The sequence below is a fragment of the Mus caroli genome, unplaced genomic scaffold (assembly GCF_978045245.1).
Source record: "Mus caroli unplaced genomic scaffold, Mus_caroli_1 scaffold_14, whole genome shotgun sequence".
In the NCBI taxonomy this organism is placed as follows: domain Eukaryota; kingdom Metazoa; phylum Chordata; class Mammalia; order Rodentia; family Muridae; genus Mus; species Mus caroli.
Window position 1 is genome coordinate 75,880,382 of NW_028227269.1, and position 21,709 is coordinate 75,902,090.

Here is a 21,709-nt window from a genome sequence, read left to right on the forward strand (position 1 = left end):
TATCATGAATGGGTGTTGGATCTTGTCAAATGCTTTTTCCCCATCTAACGAGATGACCATGCGGTTTTTGTCTTTGAGTTTGTTTATATACTGGATTATGTTGATGGATTTCCGTATATTGAACCATCCCTGCATCCCTGGGATGAAACCTACTTGGTCAGGATGGATGATTGTTTTGATGTGTTCTTGGATTCGGTTAGCAAGAACTTTATTGAGGATTTTTGCATCAATATTCATAAGGGATATTGGTCTGAAGTTTTCTATCTTTGTTGGGTCTTTTGTGGTTTAGGTATCAGAGTAATTGTGGCTTCAAGGAATGAGTTGGGTAGAGTAACTTCTGTTTCTATTTTGTGAAATACTTTGTGAAGAACTGGGATTATATCTTCTTTGAAGGTCTGATAGAACTCTGCACTAAACCCATCTGGTCCTGGGCTTTATTTGGTTGGGAGACTATTAATGACTGCTTCTATTTCTTTGGGGGATATAGGGCTGTTTAGATCATTAACCTGATCTTGGTTCAACTTTGGTACCTGGTACCTGTCTAGGAACTTCTCCATTTCATCCAGGTTCTCCAGTTTTGTTGAGTATAGCCTTTGGTAGAAGGATCTGATGGTGTTTTGGATGTCTTCAGGATCTGTTGTTATGTCTCCTTTTTCATTTCTGATTTTGTTAATTAGAATGCTTTCCCTGTGCCCTCTAGTGAGTCTGGCTAAGGGTTTATCTATCTTGTTGATTTTCTCAAAGAACCAGCTCCTTGATTGGTTGATTCTTTGAATAGTTCTTCTTGTTTCCACTTGGTTGATTTCGCCCCTGAGTTTGACTATTTCCTGCAGTCTATTCCTCTTGGGTGAATTTGCTTACTTTTGTTCTAGTGCTTTTAGGTGTGTTGTCAAGCTGCTAATGTGTGCTCTCTCTAGTTTCTTTTTGGAGGCACTCAGAGCCATGAGTTTTCCTCTTAGAAATGCTTTCATTGTGTCCCATAAGTTTGGGTATGTTGTGGCTTCATTTTCATTGAACTCTAAAAAGTCCTTAATTTCTTTCTTTATTCCTTCCTTGACCAAGGTATCATTGAGAAGAGTGTTGTTCAGTTTCCACGAGAATGTTGGCTTTCTATTATTTATTTTGTTATTGAAGATCAGCCTTAGTCCATGGTGATCTGATAGGATGCATGGGACAATTTCAATATTTTTGTATCTGTTGAGGCCTGTTTTGTGACCAATTATGTGGTCAATTTTGGAGAAGGTACCATGAGGTGCTGAGAAGAAGGTATATCCTTTTGTTTTAGGATAGAATGTTCTGTAGATATCTGCCAGATCCATTTGATTCATAACTTCTGTTAGTTTCACTGTGTCCCTGTTTAGTTTCTGTTTCCATGATCTGTCCATTGGTGAAAGTGGTGTGTTGAAGTCTCCCACTATTATTGTGTGAGGTGCAATGTGAGCTTTGAGCTTTACTTAAGTGTCTTTAATGAATGTGGCTGCCTTTGTATTTGGAGCATAGATATTCAGAATTGATAGTTCCTCTTGGAGGACTTTACCTTTGATGATTATGAAGTGCCCCTCCCTGTCTTGTTTGATGACTTTGGGTTGGAAGTCAATCTTATCAGATATTAGAATGGCTGCTCCAGCTTGTTTCTTCATACCATTTGCTTGGAAAATTGTTTTCCAGCCTTTCATTCTGAGGTAGTGTCTATCTTTTTCTCTGAGATGAGTTTCCTGTAAGCAGCAAAATGTTGGGTCTTGTTTGTGTAGCCAGTTTGTTAGTCTATGTCTTTTTATCAGGGAGTTGAGTCCATTGATATTAAGAGATATTAAGGAAAAGTAATTGTTGTTTCCTGTTATTTTTGTTGTTAAAGTTGGCATTCTGTTCTTGTGGCTGTCTTCTTTTAGGTTTGTTGAGGGATTACCTTCTTGTTGTTTCTAGGGCGTGGTTCCTGTCCTTGTATAGTTTTTTTTTCTGTTATTATCCTTTGAAGGGCTGGATTCCTGGAAAGATAATGTGTGAATTTGGTTTTGTCGTGGAATACTTTGGTTTCTCCGTCTACGTTAATTGAGAGTTTGGCTGGGTATAGTAGCCTGGGCTGGAATTTGTGTTCTTTTAGTGTTTGTATAACATCTGTCCAGGATCTTCTGGCTTTCATAGTCTCTGGTGAAAAATCTGGTGTAATTCTGATAGGCTTGCCTTTATATGTTACTTGGCCTTTTTCTCTTACTGCTTTTAGTATTCTATCTTTATTTAGTGCATTTGTTGTTCTGATTATTATGTGTCGGGAGGTATTTCTTTTCTGGTCCAGTCTATTTGGAGTTCTGTAGGCTTCTTGTATGTTCATGGGCATCTCTTTCTTTAGATTTGGGAAGTTTTCTTCTATAATTTTGTTGAAGATGTTTGCTGGTCCTTTGAGTTGAAAATCTTCATTCTCATCCACTCCTATTATCCGTAGGTTTGGTCTTCTCATTGTGTCCTGGATTTCCTGGATGTTTTGAGTTAAGATCTTTTTGCATTTTCCATTTTCTTTGATTGTTGTGCTGATGTTCTCTATGGAATCTTCTGCACCTGAGATTCTCTCTTCCATCTCTTGTATTCTGTTCTGATGCTCGCATCTATGGTTCCAGATTTCTTTCCTAGGGTTTCTATCTCCCGTGTTGCCTCATTTTGGGTTTTCTTTATTGTGTCTCCTTCCCTTTTTAGGTCTAGTATGGCTTTGTTCATTTCCATCACCTGTTTGGATGTGTTTTCCTGTTTTTCTTTAAGGACTTCTACCTGTTTGGTTGTCTTTTCCTGTTTTTCTTTAAAGACTTGTAACTCTTTAGCAATGTTCTCCTGTAATTCTTTAAGTGAGTTATTAAAGTCCTTCTTGATGTCCTCTACCATCATCATGAGATATGCTTTTAAATCCAGGTCTAGGTTTTCGGGTGTGTTGGGGTGCCCTGGACTGGGCGAATTGGGAGTGCTGTGTTCTGATGATGGTGAGTGGTCTTGGTTTCTGTTAGTAAGATTCTTACGTTTACCTTTCGCCATCTGGTAATCTCTGGAGTTAGTTGTTATAGTTGTCTCTGTTTAGAGATTGTTCTTCTGGTGATTCTGATTACCGTCTATCAGCAGACCTGGGAGACAGGCTCTCTCATCTGAGTTTCAGTGGTTAGAGCACTCTCTGCTAGCAAGCTCTCCTCTTACAGGGAAGGTGCACAGATATCTGGTGTTTGGACCTCCTCCTGGCCGAAGAAGAAGGCCGAAAACAGGACCTTTCCCAGATGCTGTGTTGCTTTGGCAGGTCACAGAAGCTGTCAGCTTCTGTGGTGCACACTCTCACCTGTGCAGACTAAGTTTTTAAGTTTGGTGGAGTCCCGGAACCAAGATGGCGCTCCCTGCTCCTGAGGCAGAGGGCTCCCGTGCAGGGCGGACCACTGTCCTCCGGCTGGGAGGGTGCAGGATGTCTGCGGCCCGAAAAGGGTGCTGCCTCAGTGGCTCCTAGGCTCCCACCTGTCCCAGAAGCTGTCTGCCTCTGTGGTGCACACTCTCACCTGTGCAGACTAAGTTCTTAAGTTCGGAGGAGTACCGGAACCAAGATGGCACTCCCTGCTCCTGAGGCAGAGGGCTCCCGTGCAGGGAGGACCACTGTCCTCCGTCTGGGAGTGTCCCGGACGTCTGCGGCCCCAAAAGGGTGCTGCCTCAGCGGCTCTGTGGCTCCCGCCTGTCCCAGAAGCTGTCTGCCTCTGTGGTGCACACTCTCACCTGTGCAGACTAAGTTCCTAAGTTCGGCGGAGTCCTGGAACCAACTGTATTCAACATCTTATTGTAAAAGTTCCCCAGAAGTTAGAAGTGATACTACAATTCTTAAACTGATTATGTCATACATATGGTTTAGTGAAAAATCTTAAAATCATACTCTCACATGCCCTGTGATCAGTTAAAGCAGAATGATCTCACTACAATGCTGAAAAGATTTTAACAGTTAAATTGACATTTGAACCAAGACCCTTAAAGAAATCGCAAAAAACATTAATTGTGAATCCAAACAATGTGACTACTTCATAAAATAGAAAATACAAGTAGAAAGTAGAGTCTCATCATACCAAGAACCAGGAAAAAAATCTCAATTTAAATGATGAATGATAATCAGCAGACACCACAAGAAGACAGCACAGGTGGTGGAATTGTCTTACAAAGATTTTACAAAAACTGTAATACTACAAACTCTCCAGTAGCAATTAGAGGCTTTAAAGAAGTGAAAAAATATAGAAAGCCCCAGCAAAGAAATAGATGATAGTAGAAAAAACTGAGTGGAAATGTTAATAGTGAAAACACAGTGACTTCCAGTGCTCTGTACTGTAGCTGTTGCCGAGAAGAGAATTGGTGCAATGGAGGCTAAGGCAATAAAGTTCAGCCACTTGAGCCACAGTGAGTTAAGACTGAAGGGGTTAGCAGACACCTAGGGGCATTTGGAACAGGAACAAAACATCTTTTTATTTTCTTCCTTGAAAGCCCAGAAGAGAAATTGGGATGAAAGATTAAGGAAAATATTTAAAATCCTATTTAATATCAATACTAAAATTTTTTGATCTACAAATTATTACCCTGTTAAAGAGAATGAGAAGTCACAGAGAAGAAAATCTTTACAATTCACATATCAAAGAAAGTCTTGTATGTAGCATGTATTGCAACCTCTCATTCCAATTGTAAGAATCAATCTCATTGGGAAATGGGCACAAATTTTAACAGACAACTTAATATGAGATATATTGATTAGAAGTAAGCACAGGAAAAAATGTTCAGTAGTTGTTAAGGGAACACAGCTTAAAGACACGAAGAGATTGCACCTGTCAGGACGGATAAAAAGGAAACAAAACAAACCTAAAATACCAGGTATGTGAAGTAACTAGCTCTCATTGATGACTCATGAGAGTGTAAAATAGCACAGCTATCCTAGGAAAGTGTGCCAGTTCCTATACTAGTTATATATAACCCTGCCATATAACCCAGCAAACACATTCTTGGTTTTCTTTTTCATAGAAAAATTAATACTCATATCTACACAGAAACCTATATACTCATGCTCATGGTAACTTAATTTTTAATAGCTTCAAACAAAACAACCCAAGTGTCACCCATCCAAAAGACCAATAAGCTACTGTATAGTGGGAGCAACACAACTCATTAGCAAAGTGAAATGAAGCAATTCCACTTGCGTGGATCTCAAAAGCTTTCATACTTACTGGTGAAAAACTATCTTCAAAAGCCAAGTACCGTTATTACTTTTGTATAGAGAATATGTCAGCGCTTTCCAGAGATTAATGGCTGGAGAATGATTCTGCAGGATTAACAGGATCTGGAGAGATGGCTCATCAGCTAGGAATACTCACTGCTTTTACCAAGGACCCAGGTTCATTTCCAAGCGCCCACATGGCAACTTACAAACATCTGTAACTTCAGTTCTAGAGGATCTAACATCCTCTTCTGGCCTCTGTAAGCACCAGGAATGAATGCACACACACACACACACACACACACACACACACACACACACACACAAAATAAGTCAGAAGGGATGGCACAAGGTTCTCCTTTTGTTTGTGTTTGTTTGAGTGGAGCAGTTAGTATCTTGATTATGGTAATGGTTTCACAGGTCAGCGCACGCTTACTATCAGTGTACATGTAAAAACTGTTAAAATAGGGGACCATTGAGACGGCTCAGTAGGTAAAGAGGCTGCCATCAACCCTGATGACCGGAGTTCAGTACCTGGGGTCCACATAGTGGAAGGACAGGACTGACTCCATAGGTTGCCTTCTGACCTCCACATGTGCATTGTGGCAAAGAGAATCCATTGCTACTTGAGAATAAGTTTCTCTGGACTCACTCAAATACTGTTTTTTTAAAGGCATTTATGAGCACTTTGTTTTCTCAAACTACCTTCACATAATTAACAGTGCTCTATCTAACTAATTCATTTTACTTTTTTTACTGTTCAAAATTCTTTAACATCATGTTTAAACAATTTAACACACAATAAATTGAAATGTTACTGTGTACCTTCTACAAAGTTTCCTACAAGGAGAACTTATTGTTCAACTACAGTACATTTTCAAAACAAGAAAAGATATAACAATATGATTAACTGAATTCCAGGCTTTGTGTATATTTTCACTTTTAAAAATTTTTTATTTTTTATTTATACCTTTAAAAAACTTTCTTTTATTACTTATGGGAGAGGAGGGAGAGAGGGAGGGAGGGAGGGGGGAAAAGAGAGGGAGAGGATGAGGGAGAGAGAGGGGGGGGGGAGGGGGAGAGGGAGGGGGAGAGGGAGAGGGAGAGAATATGAATGAGAGGGTAAAATGGTAGGAGTCCTTGGGCAGGAACACAGTATCAGGCAGTTTCTTGTGCTATTGCTTTTCATCCTCCCTAAGGCTAACTAATAGCCTTGCCTTCATTTCTACCCTGCCACTCCTTTTCTTTCTTGTTTTCCTGCCTCCCCCACCCACACAGACCCAGAATCTTCCACATTGTTTTTGTAGTCTTGGTTTTGAGGTAAGAAAGTTTAATGAAGTGCCTTAAGGAAAATGATAGAGGACCTTCCTGAAGTTTTATCTTAATTTTCTAAGCACTTTTTCTTTACCACTTCAACTAAGAATTGGGTTGTAAACTTGCAGAGAGAAGTTAAAGTATTTAAAGAATTAATCTGCACATTTTTATAAAAGATGAGCAGGAGTTGATGTAATGTTTCTTCTGCTTTTGGAAGGAGTTTTGTTTACATCATATTCTAGAGTGGGACCTTAGGCTAGATATGCCTCACTAATCTCTGGCTGTTCTTGTGGCCCTTATGGGAGTAAATTATCACCAAAACTGCTTTGTGTAGATGCAGTGCTCTTGTAGAAGTTACATGGAATAGCTAGAAATGGTATAACTCTTTTCTAGATCAACAGCAAAAGAAATGTTTCTCACTTGTTTGCCACTTTATATTAGATATTTAGGATTTTTTTTTTTTTTTTTTTTTTTTTAGAAATTGGTTTAAAATGTTTGATAGAGATACGTAGGCAAAGAGCTGAAGTCTTTTTAAAAAATACATGTAAAATAAGGTAATTGCTGCTTTACTTAACAAGATAAGCTTTTTTTCTCTTATAATAAACAGTAACTGTCTACCTTTGATGCAGAGAGCCAGTTTGTAAACTACACATTTTGATATCTTTTCAACTGTTTATCTTCATATCTTTTCTTCATTACGTTGCCACACTTAAATTTTACAAAATACCATAGGGAAATTGATTTCGGGAAGCACTTGGTAGCCTGCTTGGGCCTGAGCTATTGCAGTGCACTGACTCCTTGGAACAGATTGTTCTTTCCTGCAAGGGTGAAAGGTCCTCCAGACCATCTCAACCCTGCCAGGAAAAGATTCTTGTTTAATATGTCTAAAGCCAGTGATTTCCAATCTTGTCTTCCTTCACTTTGACTTTGATGGCTATTGACTATGCCCAGAGTCTTCATTGTATTTACCAGCACGCAGCACTTCAGTTCTCTTAGCTGCTTCATTACATTTTCTACATTAGTTTTGAAAATAATTTTAGAGAAATGAAATTAGCTTGTTTCCAATACAATGAAATGCTTTTGCCACAGTATTAATGAATCTTTTCTTCATTATCAACACCAAACTAGATATTACAAATCTTTTTAATCAAACAAATTTAATTTGTTTATAGTCGTGTGATTAGAGAATACAAACAGCACAATAAAATTTAACTTACCTTGTTTCTTTTTACCAAGCTTTCTTTGTTAGAAAGAGAAGTTGTCTGTATCTTAATGCCTCCCAATGTAAGGAATGTTTTTAAGAGGGAGGTGGAAGGTTCCTCCTGGATTACAAATCTTTTTTTTTCAATGTTTTATTAGATATTTTCTTCATTTACATTTCAAATGCTATCCCGAAAGTCCCCTATACCCTTCCCCCCACCCTGCTCCCCTACCCACCCGCTCCTACTTCTTGGCCCTGGCATTCCCCTGTGCTGGGGCATATAAAGTTTGCATGACCAATGGGCCTCTCTTTCCATTGATGGCCGACTAGGCCATCTTCTGCTACATATGCAGCTAGAGACACAAGCTCTGGGGGTACTGGTTAATACATCATGTTGTTCCACCTATAGGGTTGCAGACCCCTTCAGCTCCTTGGGTGCTTTCTCTAGCTGCTCCATTGGGGGCCCTGTGTTCCATCCAATAGATGACTATGAGCAGTGGATTATGATTCTTAATTAGTAGCCTATAAAAGTAGCCAACTTTGTGCTCCGAGCCTTCATTTCTTGCTGCCTCCTATATTGAAGACATCTTGGAGAAGTTAGATTGAAATTCATAATTCTGCCTTGCCACCTGTAAATTTAGTTTTGTGAGTGTGAACATCTCTTTTGTCTTGCAAACAGATTCAGTTGAGCTAATAGTTACTGAGTGTTTCTTCTTTAAGACATGTGGGGATATTATATTCTGTTTATATTGACTACATATTTTTATTTGTTCTTCAGTCATTTTTATAGTATTTTGGTCAATTATAAAAATGTGAGAAATTTCATTGTGAGTGAAATTTGTACCTCAAAGAGGCTTTTATTTAATTGTGTATGGGGAAAATCTTAAATAGCAAAAAATCTGTGATTTGGGTATAATTGTAGCTTAGTGGTAAAAGAATATGCTCAGCATGCACAGGCTCTGGGCTCAGTGCCAGCGTATCCACACTGCACTCTCAAAGAGTGTCTCTCAGATTGTATGAGTACGTAATACGTAAAGTAGTTCTGAGGACATGCTGTCTCATTTAGCTTCATAAATGAGTATCCCTGTAGTGAAAAATTGACTGACAGGGAGAGATTTAGAATTTAGATAATTTTTGTCTCATTTTAAATTGCTGAATTGAAACAAAACCATGCACTTGAGTTAATGGCAAAGCCTTCACTGGAACAACAACAACAAAAATCTCTGAACCCTCTTCTTTCAAAGATCTTTCATTAGGGTAATTGTCTTGATTTTTTTTTTATTTAAGTTAATCGTGCCATTCTAAATTTACAGTTATTTTTATTGTACAGAACTGAAGCTTGCATGTCTATTGATGAATCATTAAGAAAATCTTATACAGCCAACCTTGGTGGTGAAGGCCAGGAATCTTAGAATCTCAGCTACTTGGGAAGTTGAAGCTACAGGTCTACCTGGAAGGCCAGACTACTCAAATTATTAGTGCGACTTCGTCTCAAAATGAAAGAATAAGTAGGAGGCAATGACAGGAGGGTTGGCACAAGTTTGAAATTATCCTGATATACAGAGTAAATTCTAGACCAGCCAGAGCTACATGGTGAGATTCTGTCTTCAACAGCCAGAATCAAAAACCAAAACAAACAAAAGACAAGAAAAACAAACCACAAACTACTAAGTCGATGTAAATAGAAAGAAGGCTGAGGATATAAGTAGTGGAGTGCTTTTCTAGCACTCAAGAGATCCTAGGTTCATTCCTCAGTCTCTCTCTCTCTCTCTCTCTCTCTCTCTCCTCTCTCTCTCTCTCTCTCTCTTTCACACACACACACACACACACTAGCAGAGTAGAACGATGGGTCTTTATGTGGAAATGCTATGATTTATAGATCATATTTTAACTTTGTTTTTACAGTAATTCTCCAACATTTACTAATTTTTTTTTTTTAAAGATTTATTTATTTATTATATGTAAGTACACTGTAGCTGTCTTTGTCTTCAGACGCACCAGAAGAGGGCATCAGATCTCATTACGGGTGGTTGTGAGCCACCATGTGGTTGCTGGGATTTGAACTTCGGACCTTTGGAAGAGCAGTCGGGTGCTCTTACCCACTGAGCCATCTCACCAGCCCCCACATTGACTAATTTTAAGTGTATTTTCTATAGTTTCTTTCTATCAAGATAAATTCCTGTCAATCTAATTTATAATTTATAACTTGCTCTTAAAAGAAAAATTCCTTTCCATTTGCCTTTGCATTTCATATGCTTGTTTCTGGAAACTGCTTGGACCAAATCTTGTAGAGTTTTTTACAAAGCATTCTTAGATTCACTGATGCTTCAACTCAAGGTTCTTGGTGATGTCAGTTCATCTTTAATGTAAAGATGACTAGCTTGCTTAACACTTGTGCCTGTAAAAGGTGCTGCTAAGGTGATAGACACTATTACATTTTCTTCTCGTGGGTTTCCTTCAGAATCATTTTACAGCCTCACTATCTTGGCTTTCTAAGCAGGGCTTTAACAGAGGCTTGCTGGCAGTGTTAGTCAAGATGTATAGAAACTGTTTCTTGATATGTGAGGGACTAGGATTCTATTTCTAAAAGTATTCATATTCTTTTCCCTTTCAGAGGGAAAAAACAGCTTGGAAACTCCAGCTAAGGGTCTTAACCAAGACCAATCATTATGACAGAATAAGATGGCTAGGAATATTTAGTATCAGCTCATCAACATTAGAGCAAAATTGAAATCCTACAATGGAAAAGAAGAAATTTTCATACTAGATAAACACTTGCTGTTTGTGGGGAAATATTAAAATATTAAATAGGCCTCTTAATTAAAAAAAAAGTCAGATCACATTTTCAGGATAGCCACAATACAAGTGTTATACATTCAGTTATGAAGTTTTCTGGTTTGGTATAAAGAAGTCCGATGACTGATATTGTGTAAATGTTGGATTTTGAGCTTCTCTTGTGTGTGTGTGTGTGTGCTCGCATACGCATAGTTTCTCCCCATTTGAGTCCCAGGGTTTGAACTCTAGTCTGACAGGGGCTCTCCCTTACTTATCATCACACCTGCTCCTCTGCACCCTCAGTTTCTTGATGAAAATGTAGTTTTGTTTGTAGCATTCAGAACTGTGGGAATGAATTGATAAATTACAGCTCTTCCTTTAAGCTGATTGGAATTTTGTCGTAGAATGTAAGCTATGAGTGCTGAAGAAATGATGGAACCACTCTTTCCGTCATGACCTCTGAGTGATAGAAGAGGAACAGACTTTCTAATTTAGCTGCCTAATTTCAAAATTTGTTTAGTGTTATTTCCAAAGTCATTCTTTTTCTCTGCCATCTTCCGGCACATCAAAATTTTACTGAGTTTTGTTATTGGATACTATCTATGAGGCTTAATTCTTTATTTAAATAAGAAATATGCTGAACCAGTTCTGGCTTAATGTATGATTTTTAATATCTGTGACCAAAATGGGAAATTGACGTCTTCTATCTTTATCTTCTTTGTTTCACTGGCAGAATCCTAAGGACTGCAGCAAAGCCAGGAAGCTGGTGTGTAACATCAATAAAGGCTGTGGCTATGGTTGTCAACTCCATCACGTGGTCTACTGTTTCATGATTGCTTATGGCACCCAGCGAACACTCATCTTGGAATCTCAGAATTGGCGCTATGCTACTGGTGGATGGGAGACTGTGTTTAGACCTGTAAGTGAGACATGTACAGACAGATCTGGCCTCTCCACTGGACACTGGTCAGGTAAGGAGCTTGTGCACCATAACAGATATCTAGTAAGGTCAGATTAGCAGATTTATAGGTATAGTTGTATAGACTATCATCACTTGTTTTCTTTTTGATGCAAATGTAGAATAGTATTTTATTTTTAATACAAAAATAAAGCTAGGTATTGTATACCTAGCTGCAGTGGCACATACCTATAATTCCAGTGCTTGGGAGTCTGAGATGGGAGGATTATGAGTTTGTGGCCAAAATCTCTATCTAAAATAAGTAAATAAAATAACTTAATATTTTATTCAATGTATATTTTTATCTTGATTTAACAAATTCAGTTTTCTTTTTACGGAGGAGTACAATTTAATATTTTAATAAAGGTGATGTAATTTTCACTTTTAAGATGATATTACTGAATTCATTTAATCTTCATAATTATTGCAGAAAGTTGACCAACTATCTCAAACTATCTCAAACATAAGAGTTTCAAACAGTAGCATGCTGTTTGAAATGAAGGATTGACTTGTTAGAATGTAGGATTCTGATGTAGGCTGTCAGGAGTGGGCCTAAGAATTTCATTTCTGAGAAATTTCTCTATCTTAAGACCACAGTATGAGAACCATTGAGATAGTCTCTGCTGGCAACTTTGTCTCCATTTTACAGTTGAGGACAATGAAACCTTGTTTGCTTATATATTTTAGTTTTAATCAAGAAACATTTGGTGATAGATAGGGTAAACTGCAGTCTGGTCCAGGCTTTCCGAAGTGATTTATAAAAAAGAAAAAAGATAACAGAAACTTTCCCTTCTCATTACCGAAGTGGTATTAAAAAGACTAGACTATAAACAAAAGTCACAGTGGTAATTCAGTGCTTTTGTTTTATGCTCAAGACTTTAAACAGATCTACCATATTAAATCTTGTATCATATTGCTATCTTGTAATCTTGGGTAAGTTCCAGAACCCAAGATGGAAGTTTCTTCACCTGCAAAATGAGAGTGATAATTTGCCCCATTGAATTGTTTGTAACACTAAATGAAGTCATATATTGAGATGCATTTATTGTATTACCTCATATAAGGACTGACTTAAATGCAAACTACTATTGTTACCTTAAGAAATGCATGGGTACCTTGAATTTTGCAGACAAATATTTGTCATAAAAGATAAGTATTGCTGAACATGGTTCCAGCACTCATGAGGTGGAGACAGGTAGATTTCTGAGTTGGAGGCCAGTGTTGTCTACATAGCAAGTTCTAGGCAACCAGGGCTGCATAGAGAGACCCTACTTAAAAACAATAAAATAAAAAATTTAAAAAGGTATGTTTGAGATCAAAATTTTTTTGTTCTTATGAAATGTATTGATGTCATCAATCTTTATTTATATAAATTATTAATTGTATATAAGATATGTATATATACATATATATATATATATATATTAGAAAAGTAGAACATTTTAAAATAAAGGAGCCAGCATAAATTCTAATAAGCTCCTTGATATTAATCCTTTGATTATAAAAATATCTGTTGTTGTGATTTATACAAAGAATCCTGGATTCCTTTGTCACCACTTCCATGAATTTGTTACTGTTCAGAGACATTTTACATGACATGCCTGTGGCTGGAATTTAATGATACCTGTTTATGTGCATCACTAGTGCAGGAATTAGTGCATACATCTGAACAAGCTACATCCTACCTTAAATGTTGACTTATGTTGCTCCTGCATTAACTGTATAGTGTAAGTTCGTATCCTGGACTGAGAGGATGGTTTAGTGTGTAAGAGCACTTGCTGTCTGAGCATGAGGACTTGAGTTCAAGTTCTAGAACCCGTGTAAAAAGCTAGGCATGACTGTGCATCTGTAACCCTAGTGCTATGGGGTGGAGATTCGAGGATCACTGGGGCCTCTGGCCACTAGCCTAGTTCCATGATTAGTGAAAGACCCTGTTTTGTAGGACACCCGATATTTTCTTTTGGCCTTCATGCACACGAGTACTTGCACCCATTCACATACATTTTACAGACACACATACACACACACACAATCTTCTATAATGAGTAATTTGTTAGGTGAAGGGAGATAGATAATAAAGAATATGCATCTAATTAAAAATCACTGAACCCCTCGCATCATCTGTACACATTATGTCTATTAATAGTTGTATGTTTAAAGTGGCAGAGAATAATGTCAATTTATTTTCTTTACTATGAGATAGCTCCTAAACTTAAAGTAACTACATGCCGTAGACCTTCAGATTCTTCCACATAGATCTATCTCCTCAGGAAGTTACAATAAGAATCTTGCTTACTTAATGTTTTAAAATACCTTTCAACAATTACTGATTTGTTTTTTAAATATAGCATTCTATATAGGTTATAAAAGATAAGTACCTTCTAAAGTCTTTTTGTAGTTAGCATAAATACCCTTGAATAAATGATGTAGTGATATGAATTCCAATAAGTTAAATATTATCTGGGATTTTTTTCCTTTAAAAATTTCCTTATTACTGAGATTATTATTTAAACTATTTTGGATCTAGGTCTTTCACATTGCCTTAATGAAAAGAACTAAAATCTTAATTTAATAAATTGAATTAGAACCAGTTTGGAAGTGAAAATATTAAATAACAAGAAAGAATTTGATGACTTTGCAGTTTAAGTACACGTGTAGGTAGATGGCCATTTTCTTTGTTAATGTAAATGGTATGTTTTAATTTTCTCTATGCTTCATTTCAAAAGGGTTTTGGTCAGAGAGTTTTTATTTGCCACTCCTGTGGCTTATATAGGCGCATCCTTAAAATAAAAATACTCATTTGGATCTGACACCCGTGCTATAGTAGTTTTGTGTGAAGAAGACAGACATAGTCTGTCCCTTGTCATGGGCAGACTAGGGGTAAAGACAGGAGGCTGAATGAAGAAGTGAAATGCACTGTGTACTCTTTTGGTGTGGGAAAGTTCAAACTACAGCACAAAATTATAAATAGCTCCTTTTGGAAGAAATTATTTTAAACAGACCTAAAATATGGGTGAGTAGGAGGCAGCCAGGTAGGGACACCTGAGATTTTTCAGTTGTTTATTTTCTCTTAAAGGCTCAAAATAAGGCACAAGGACAACAGATTCCTGAGTTATTTGTCAAGGACTTGACCGGAGCACTTTAGAGTTGTTTATTTTTAGGTCTTATGTATAAGACTTTTTTTATGCATGTGTACCGTGTGCATTCCTGGTGCCTACGGAAGTCGGAATTGGTCATTGGATACCTTGGAACTGGAACCGGGATGTTTGTGAACCATTATGTTGCTGCTGGGAGTGAAAGCTGGCTCCTCTGCAGAAACAGTAAATGCAATAAAATAACAAAACCACCTCCCCCATCTTTTTTTCAGACTCCAAAACAGTTCTTGTCAAGCTGTTTTAGACACATATAATACTATTGCCTTTGTTGTGGTGGTGGTAGTGTTGATGATGAAGTCTGTTGTTAAGAATGAAGAGCATGCAGGAGCTAGACATAGCTCCACCACACATTTGTAGCAGATAGGCAGCTTAGTCTTCATGTGGGTCCCCTAACAATCATAGTATGAACTGTCTTTGACTTTGTTGCCTGCCATTGGATCCCCTTCCCTGAGCTAGACTGCCCAGACAGGCCTCAGTGGGATAGGCACTTATTACTGCTGTGACTTGATGACCCTAGGAGGGGTATTACCCACGAGGTGGACTCCTCTCCTCTAAGGAGACAGGCAAGAAGGTAATAGGAGGAGGGATTTTTGAGGATGGGACTGGGAGGAGAGATGGGAGAGGGGGCTGTGACTGGGATGTAAAAGGAATAAGTAAATTATTTTTAAAAAAAGAAAAGAAAAGAACGAATCTTAGTAATATGAGGGAGTGATTGAAGATGGACTACATAATTAGCGTCAAAGTCTCTATGGCCCGAAAACAATTTCATTAATAAAGTTTCTTAAAAATCTCTTCAAGTCTATTTTGGACCTACCCAAGGGTGCTAATAGAGTTTAGTTGTTCTGACTTCCTGTGAACTATCTCAGTAACATTTTCAGAAATATGAGTGTTTTTGTAAAGACCTACCAAGCCTTGTATGTTAATAGATATGTTCCTTAAATATTTGATATAAATTACATTTTATAAAACAAGTTATGTTTTAAATATTCAGATGTAGCTGTGTAACTACATTGGATATTAGAAAGAATTAGTGTTGAGTCTTCCACCTCTTCCTAAAAAGATGTGCCTTGTAATTCAATTAAAGTTTAAGTATCTTTAAGCTTAATATTGTTTGTAGTTTCTACAGAAATTGCACATAGCTGTGTCTGAAGACAGCTACAGTGTACTCATATATAAAATAAATAAATTTTAAAAAGAAATTGCAAATAGCAATAATATAAGTCAAATTTGATTTTCCTCAAAAAATAACAGTATTGTCACAGTTATTATTCAAGATATTAATGCACAACTTCATTTTTAAGTAATTCACCAAAAACATACTATATAGGTGTCCATAATGAGCATATTTGTATTTGTGATTTTTAATAAAAGTTTATTACTATCATAAACAAGGAAAGTCCAGGAGTTATCCAGTTTAAAAGAAAAATAAAATGTTTGTTGGCACCATAGGATGTGTAAAGACAACAAAACCTAATCCCTGCTCTTCAGAAACTTGCCATGACTGTATAAGACAGGAATCTGTAAATGTTCAGTGTACAACACAAAGCCCACTGCAGGCCTAGTCTCTACCTACCTGTCACCATGCTTCCTGTCATGGTGAACATGTCTAATCCTCTAAAACTGAAAGCAAGCCCCCAATTAGATGGTTTATTTTATGAGTTTTCTTGGCCCTGGCCTCTTCACAGCAATAAAACAGTAACTAAGATAGGCAGTATCTGTAGCCTCCGTGTTCATTGTATTTCACAAGGTTGTTATAAAGATTTACCATGAAAACTTATTTGGCAGTAATTCATACATTTTAAATCACTCATATGCTGTGATTACCATTTTAGTTTTTTAGGAACAAAATAATAATAATTTCATAGTTGAATATAAGGTATTTCAGCAAGATATCTTTTGAAAAACGATTAACAAACAACATTACCAAAATTCAGAATTGTTTCAAGGATATTTTTTAAAAAAAAAGGAAATTATATACTTACCTGGCAAGGGAGATACAATGATTACCAAGTGTTTTTCCCAGGGTGAGGCTCATTCACTGACTGCATGCTGGATGTGCCAATCCCTGTGATTCTCCATGTGTGGGCAGCTTGACTGCATCATTTCTGATAGGTAGGGGACTGAGTTCCCATGCAGAAGAAGAGCATGAAAGTGAAGATAACCATTCTCCTTGCTTCAAACAAAACAAGTTTTGACTCTTGAGGTTCTCTCATGCCACACAAGGATCACTCTCCACTATGATATAGAGTGATCCATCTAGTAATCAGAAATGTCTAGCATTTAAGACCTAGATTGGATTTAGAACCCGATATGTACATTTTTCAAGTAACATACTATTCTTTCAGAGAAATATTACTGTTTTATAGCCTACCATGAATCTTAGAAGAACCTGTTGTGAATGAATTAAAAGTGGAATTTAATTCATTCTTCTGTTTGATTGTACTGTACTAGTATTAGCTTGTGTATTGCCTCTATGGTGGACATTTACACTATCACAAGCTTTTGCTATTATAAACAATAATTAATAGTTATTTTCATGTATGACCCCTACATATATATAATTAATATATTAGTTTACCTAGGCTAGTGTTTATTAAACTTGTTCATATCATATGAAATATATTTTATTGTCTATATTTTCCCTTTAGTAGAGTGCCATATGGTAAAGTCACAGATCTTTATGGCACTTTGTTACATATAAAATCTTATGCTCTGAAAATTAGGTTGACTTCAGTCCTCAAATCAATCAAAGCCCCCATATTTGTCTTTTAAAATAAAGTTTTATTACAGCACATTGACTATTTGTTAATACTACCTATGGTTGCTTTCCCACTTCTCTGGCAAGGTAAGAGACCCACACAGGGTCTCTCCAGTTAGAAGGAAACTAAAGGTGTATGTATGTGTTTAGAGTGATTTATTAGAAGGTAAGCTGGTTCTTTGAGAAAATCAACAAGATAGATAAACCCTTAGCCAGACTAAACCAGAGGGCACAGAGACAGTATCCTAATTAACAAAATCAGAAGTGAAAAGGGAGACAGAACAACAGAAACTAAAGAAATTTTAAAAATTATCATATCAAACTACAAAAGCCTGTACTCAACAAAACTGGAAAATCTAGATGGAATGGATGATTTTCTAGACATATACCAGGTACCAAAGTTAAATCAGGATCAGATGGTTATCTAAGCAGTTCCATAACCCCTAAAGAAATAAAAGCCATCATTACAAGTCTCCTAACCAAAAAAAAAAAAAAAAAAAAAAAAAAAGAGCCCAGGACCAGATAGGTTTAGTGCAGAATTCTATCAGACCTTCAAAGAAGACCTAACACCAATACTCTTCAAACTATTCCACAAAATAGAAACAGAAGGAGCACTACCCAATTCATTCAATGAAGCCACAGTTGTGCTAATAGCTAAACCACACAAAGACTTAAAAAAGAGAACTTCAGACCAATTCCCCTTATAAATATTGGTGCAAAAATACTTAATACAATTCTCACAAACTGAATCCAAGAGCACATCAAAATGATCATTTATCATGATCAAGTAGAGTTCATTCAGGGATTCAGGGATGATTCAATATACAGAAACCCATCAATATAATACACTATATAAACAAATGCAAAGAAAAAAAACGCATAATCATCTCATTAGATGCTGAAAAAGCATTTGACAAAATACAACACCCTTCATGAAAGAAGTCTTGAAAAGATCAGGAATTCAAGGCCCTTACCTAAACATATTAAAAGCAATATACAGCAAACCAGTAGCCAGCATCAAACTAAATGGAGAGAAACTTGAAGCAATCCCACTAAAATCAGGGACTATACAAGGCTGCCCACTCTCTCACTATCTATTCAATATAGTACTTAAAGTTCTAGCTAGAGCAATTAGACAACAAAAGGAGGTCAAATGGATACAAATTGGAAAGGAAGAAGTCAAGATATCACTATTTGCAGATGACATGATAGTATACTTAAGTGACCCCAAAAATTCTACCAGAGAACTCCTACATCTGATTAACAACTTCAGCAAGGTGGCTGGATATAAAATTAACTCAAACCAATCAGTAGCCTTCCTCTTCTCAAAGGATAAACAGTCCCTCCCTCTCCCTACACCTCCCCTGATTATTTTGTTCCCCCTTCTAAGAAGGAATGAAACGTCCATATGTTGAGCTTCCTTCTTCCTGAGCTTCATATGGTCTGTGAGTTGTATCATGAGTATTCTGAGCTTTTTTCCTAATATCCATTTATCAGTGAGTACATACAGTGTGTGTTCTTTTGTGACTGGGTTACCTCACTCAGGATGACATTTTCTAGTTCCATCCATTTGCCTGCAAATTTCATGAAGTCATTGTTTTTAATAGCTGAATAGTACTCCATTTGTATTTTTCTTAACTTATCTTCAGTTATGTAAGTCTCTTTGAGAGTCTTCAATTTATTTTTTTCATTTTCAAGTAAGTTTAATGTACTCAACATCAAATGAGCATTTGTAGGATTACAGATTACTTACTTAGTGATAATAGGTGAAATTCATTGTGTGTGGCACAAAAGAAAATTGCCAAAGCTTGCTTAAAAAGAAACAGATAACTTTCACCAGAGAAATTGAATTTAGGTTCAGACCAATAGCTCAGTGCCTCATATACACAATCCACTGGACCCATCACCAGCATTTTAAAGAAAACCGAACAATTCTACAACACAAATGCCAAGTGTGACACTGGGATGAGCTGTGCAGAAGGATTTAGAATCATGTGTTCTAGGGTAGCCTCGGCAGCACAGATAGACCCTGGGGGATGGAGAGAAGGAGGGAAATAAGTTTAATTTATAGTTTAAACCCTTCCCATAAAGATCTCAGGTCTAGATGCCTTCACCAGAAAACTGAACCTTCCAATATACTTACTTTCCAGTTCACTGTATGAGGGAAGTTCACCCTTAAAATCAGATTGGGCTTCCTACAGGAAGGAAGTCACCAGATGAACAGATTGATGACAGGCTTCTTTGGGTGCCTGGGACATCCAAGGGCAAGGCTCCGAGGTAGTTGGTTATATGAGAAGGCCGACAGATGCTGCATCTAAGGTCATTGTTCATTTAATTTTCCCTTATCTTTACCTAATCTCTTAATCATCCCGGCTTTTCTTTCCAGTTGGTTTTTTTGAGAGGCTGAGGCAGGAGAACTATGAAGTCAAGGCCTGCTTGGGCAGTCTAACAAACGCCAACCCAAAATAATGTAAATATCTTCAACTTTGTAAACACTGGTGTGTGCTTAGATGCTCCTCCGCTTGTGTGCTGTAGAGATCTGTGTATCAGTAATTAGCTCTCATGAGCCTTGCTAGCTAGATTGCCAAGAACTCTGCATATTCCATCCCATTTAATGCCCATGATAATCTGGACTGCTCACATTTCATATAAGTGACTTGCCAGAAGTGCTGCAGCTATTAAGATACAGAAGCCCAGTACACCTTTGAAACCTGATCCTTTATTTTTCATTTTGTATTTTAAAACAAATTATTTATTTATTTATTTATTTATTTACTTTACATCCTGACCAATTTCCTTTCTCTGCTCTCCTCCCAGTCCCCCCACCCCCACCCCCGCATTTACTCTTCCTTCCTTTCCTTCCTTTCTCTTCAGAAAAAGATGTGTGTGTGTGTTTGGGGGTGGGGAGGTTCTATGGATGTCAGCCAGCCTTGACATATCAAGTTACATTGGGGTTAGGCTTATCTTTTCCTGTTGAGGCTAGATAGAGCAGTCCAGTAGGAGGAAGGGTCCCAGAGGCAGGCAACACAGTCAGTGACAGCCTTTGCTTCTGCTATTGGGAGTCTTATATGAGGACCAAGCTGCACAATTGTAACTTATGTGCAGAGGACCTAGGTCAGTCCCAAGTATATTCCCTGGTTATCAGGTCTGACTCTTGGAGCCCTTATGGGCCCAGGTTAGTTTATTCTGTAGGTTTTCTTGTGGTGTCCTTTGAAACCTGATATTTAATAAACCCAAAATCAGCAAGTGATGTTTTTCCTAGGTCTCCAGACTGCTCCATTTAAAAAAAAAAAAAAAAAAAAAAAAAAAAAAAAAAAAAGATTTATATTTAAGTACACTGTAGCTGTCTATAGACATACCAGAAGAGGGCGTCAGATATCATTACAGATGCTTGTGAGCCACCATGTGGTTGCTGGGATTTGAACTCAGGACCTTCAGAAGAACAGTCTGTGCTCTTAACCGCTGAGCCATCTCACCATGTCTCCCCCTCCCCTTGTTTTAAACAGGAGCAGAAGGGACATACACAGTCTATAGGCATCAAATATTTGCTACTTTTCCTTTTGCAGAAAAAATTATTGATGATTGAAATTCCTATACATGGAAAACTCCCAGTCTAAACAGGAAATAAGCTCAAACATTTAAAAAGTCTTATCTCATGAGGCCAGTGTTGTCAATGGCTTATAAAGTCAAAAGCAAAACTCCAAAGGATGGGGGAGAGTATACCCATTCTAGACATAAAAGTCAGAAAGAATTGGCATTTTAAAACTATTTTTGGCAGAGTTGTTTAAATGGCCAGAAATCTTATGGGTGGAATCCTACATATTTGGAGTGCCTGACAGATAATGATAAAATGGCCAGGTGCCTGTCACATCTTGCTTAGAAGAGTGTTCCAAAATATCAGAACTGGGAATTATTTTTTTCTTCAGCTTCTAATTTGCTGAATTACATAGAAGAGAGATGTAAACCATCTGCTTCTCAGTTAGCCTTTAGTCAGATGTGAGTGAAAACTCAGATCTGGTAGCTAATTTTATTGTACTTTGCAAGTAAACCAAAAACCCTGATGGGGGATACTTGGATTTAAATAATTTTTTCTCTAAAAATTTTTCATGCAATATGTTTTGATCATATTCTTTCCTATCTCCCAACTTTTCTCTGATCCTTCCTAACTTTTACTCACCTAACTCCATGTTCTAGTCCTCTATTTTAAAAGAAAAAGAAAAAAAGAAAAAAAGAAAAACAAATATTTTTAAAAATCAGTAAGATTAAAAACTAACAAATAAAACAAAACTAAATCATGCACATTAAACCACCAACAAAAGTGTACACATGGAAGGATCCATGGCTC

General features: G+C 37.2%; 1 protein-coding gene and 1 non-coding gene across 5 annotated transcripts in view; both read left to right on the plus strand.

The window, feature by feature from the left end:
* Positions 1-21,709, plus strand: part of Fut8 (fucosyltransferase 8) — a 240,380-nt gene that overhangs the window by 153,700 nt on the left and 64,971 nt on the right. For all 4 annotated transcript variants that reach the window (XM_029484493.2, XM_085830487.1, XM_029484494.2 and 1 more), the window contains one exon: positions 11,227-11,464. In XM_029484493.2, coding sequence (XP_029340353.1) covers positions 11,227-11,464 — 238 coding nt within the window. The remainder of the gene's footprint in view (positions 1-11,226; positions 11,465-21,709) is intronic.
* On the plus strand, positions 16,581-16,739 carry LOC115032882 (U1 spliceosomal RNA). Its single transcript, XR_003838533.2, has one exon. It is a non-coding gene; the product is annotated as a U1 spliceosomal RNA (small nuclear RNA).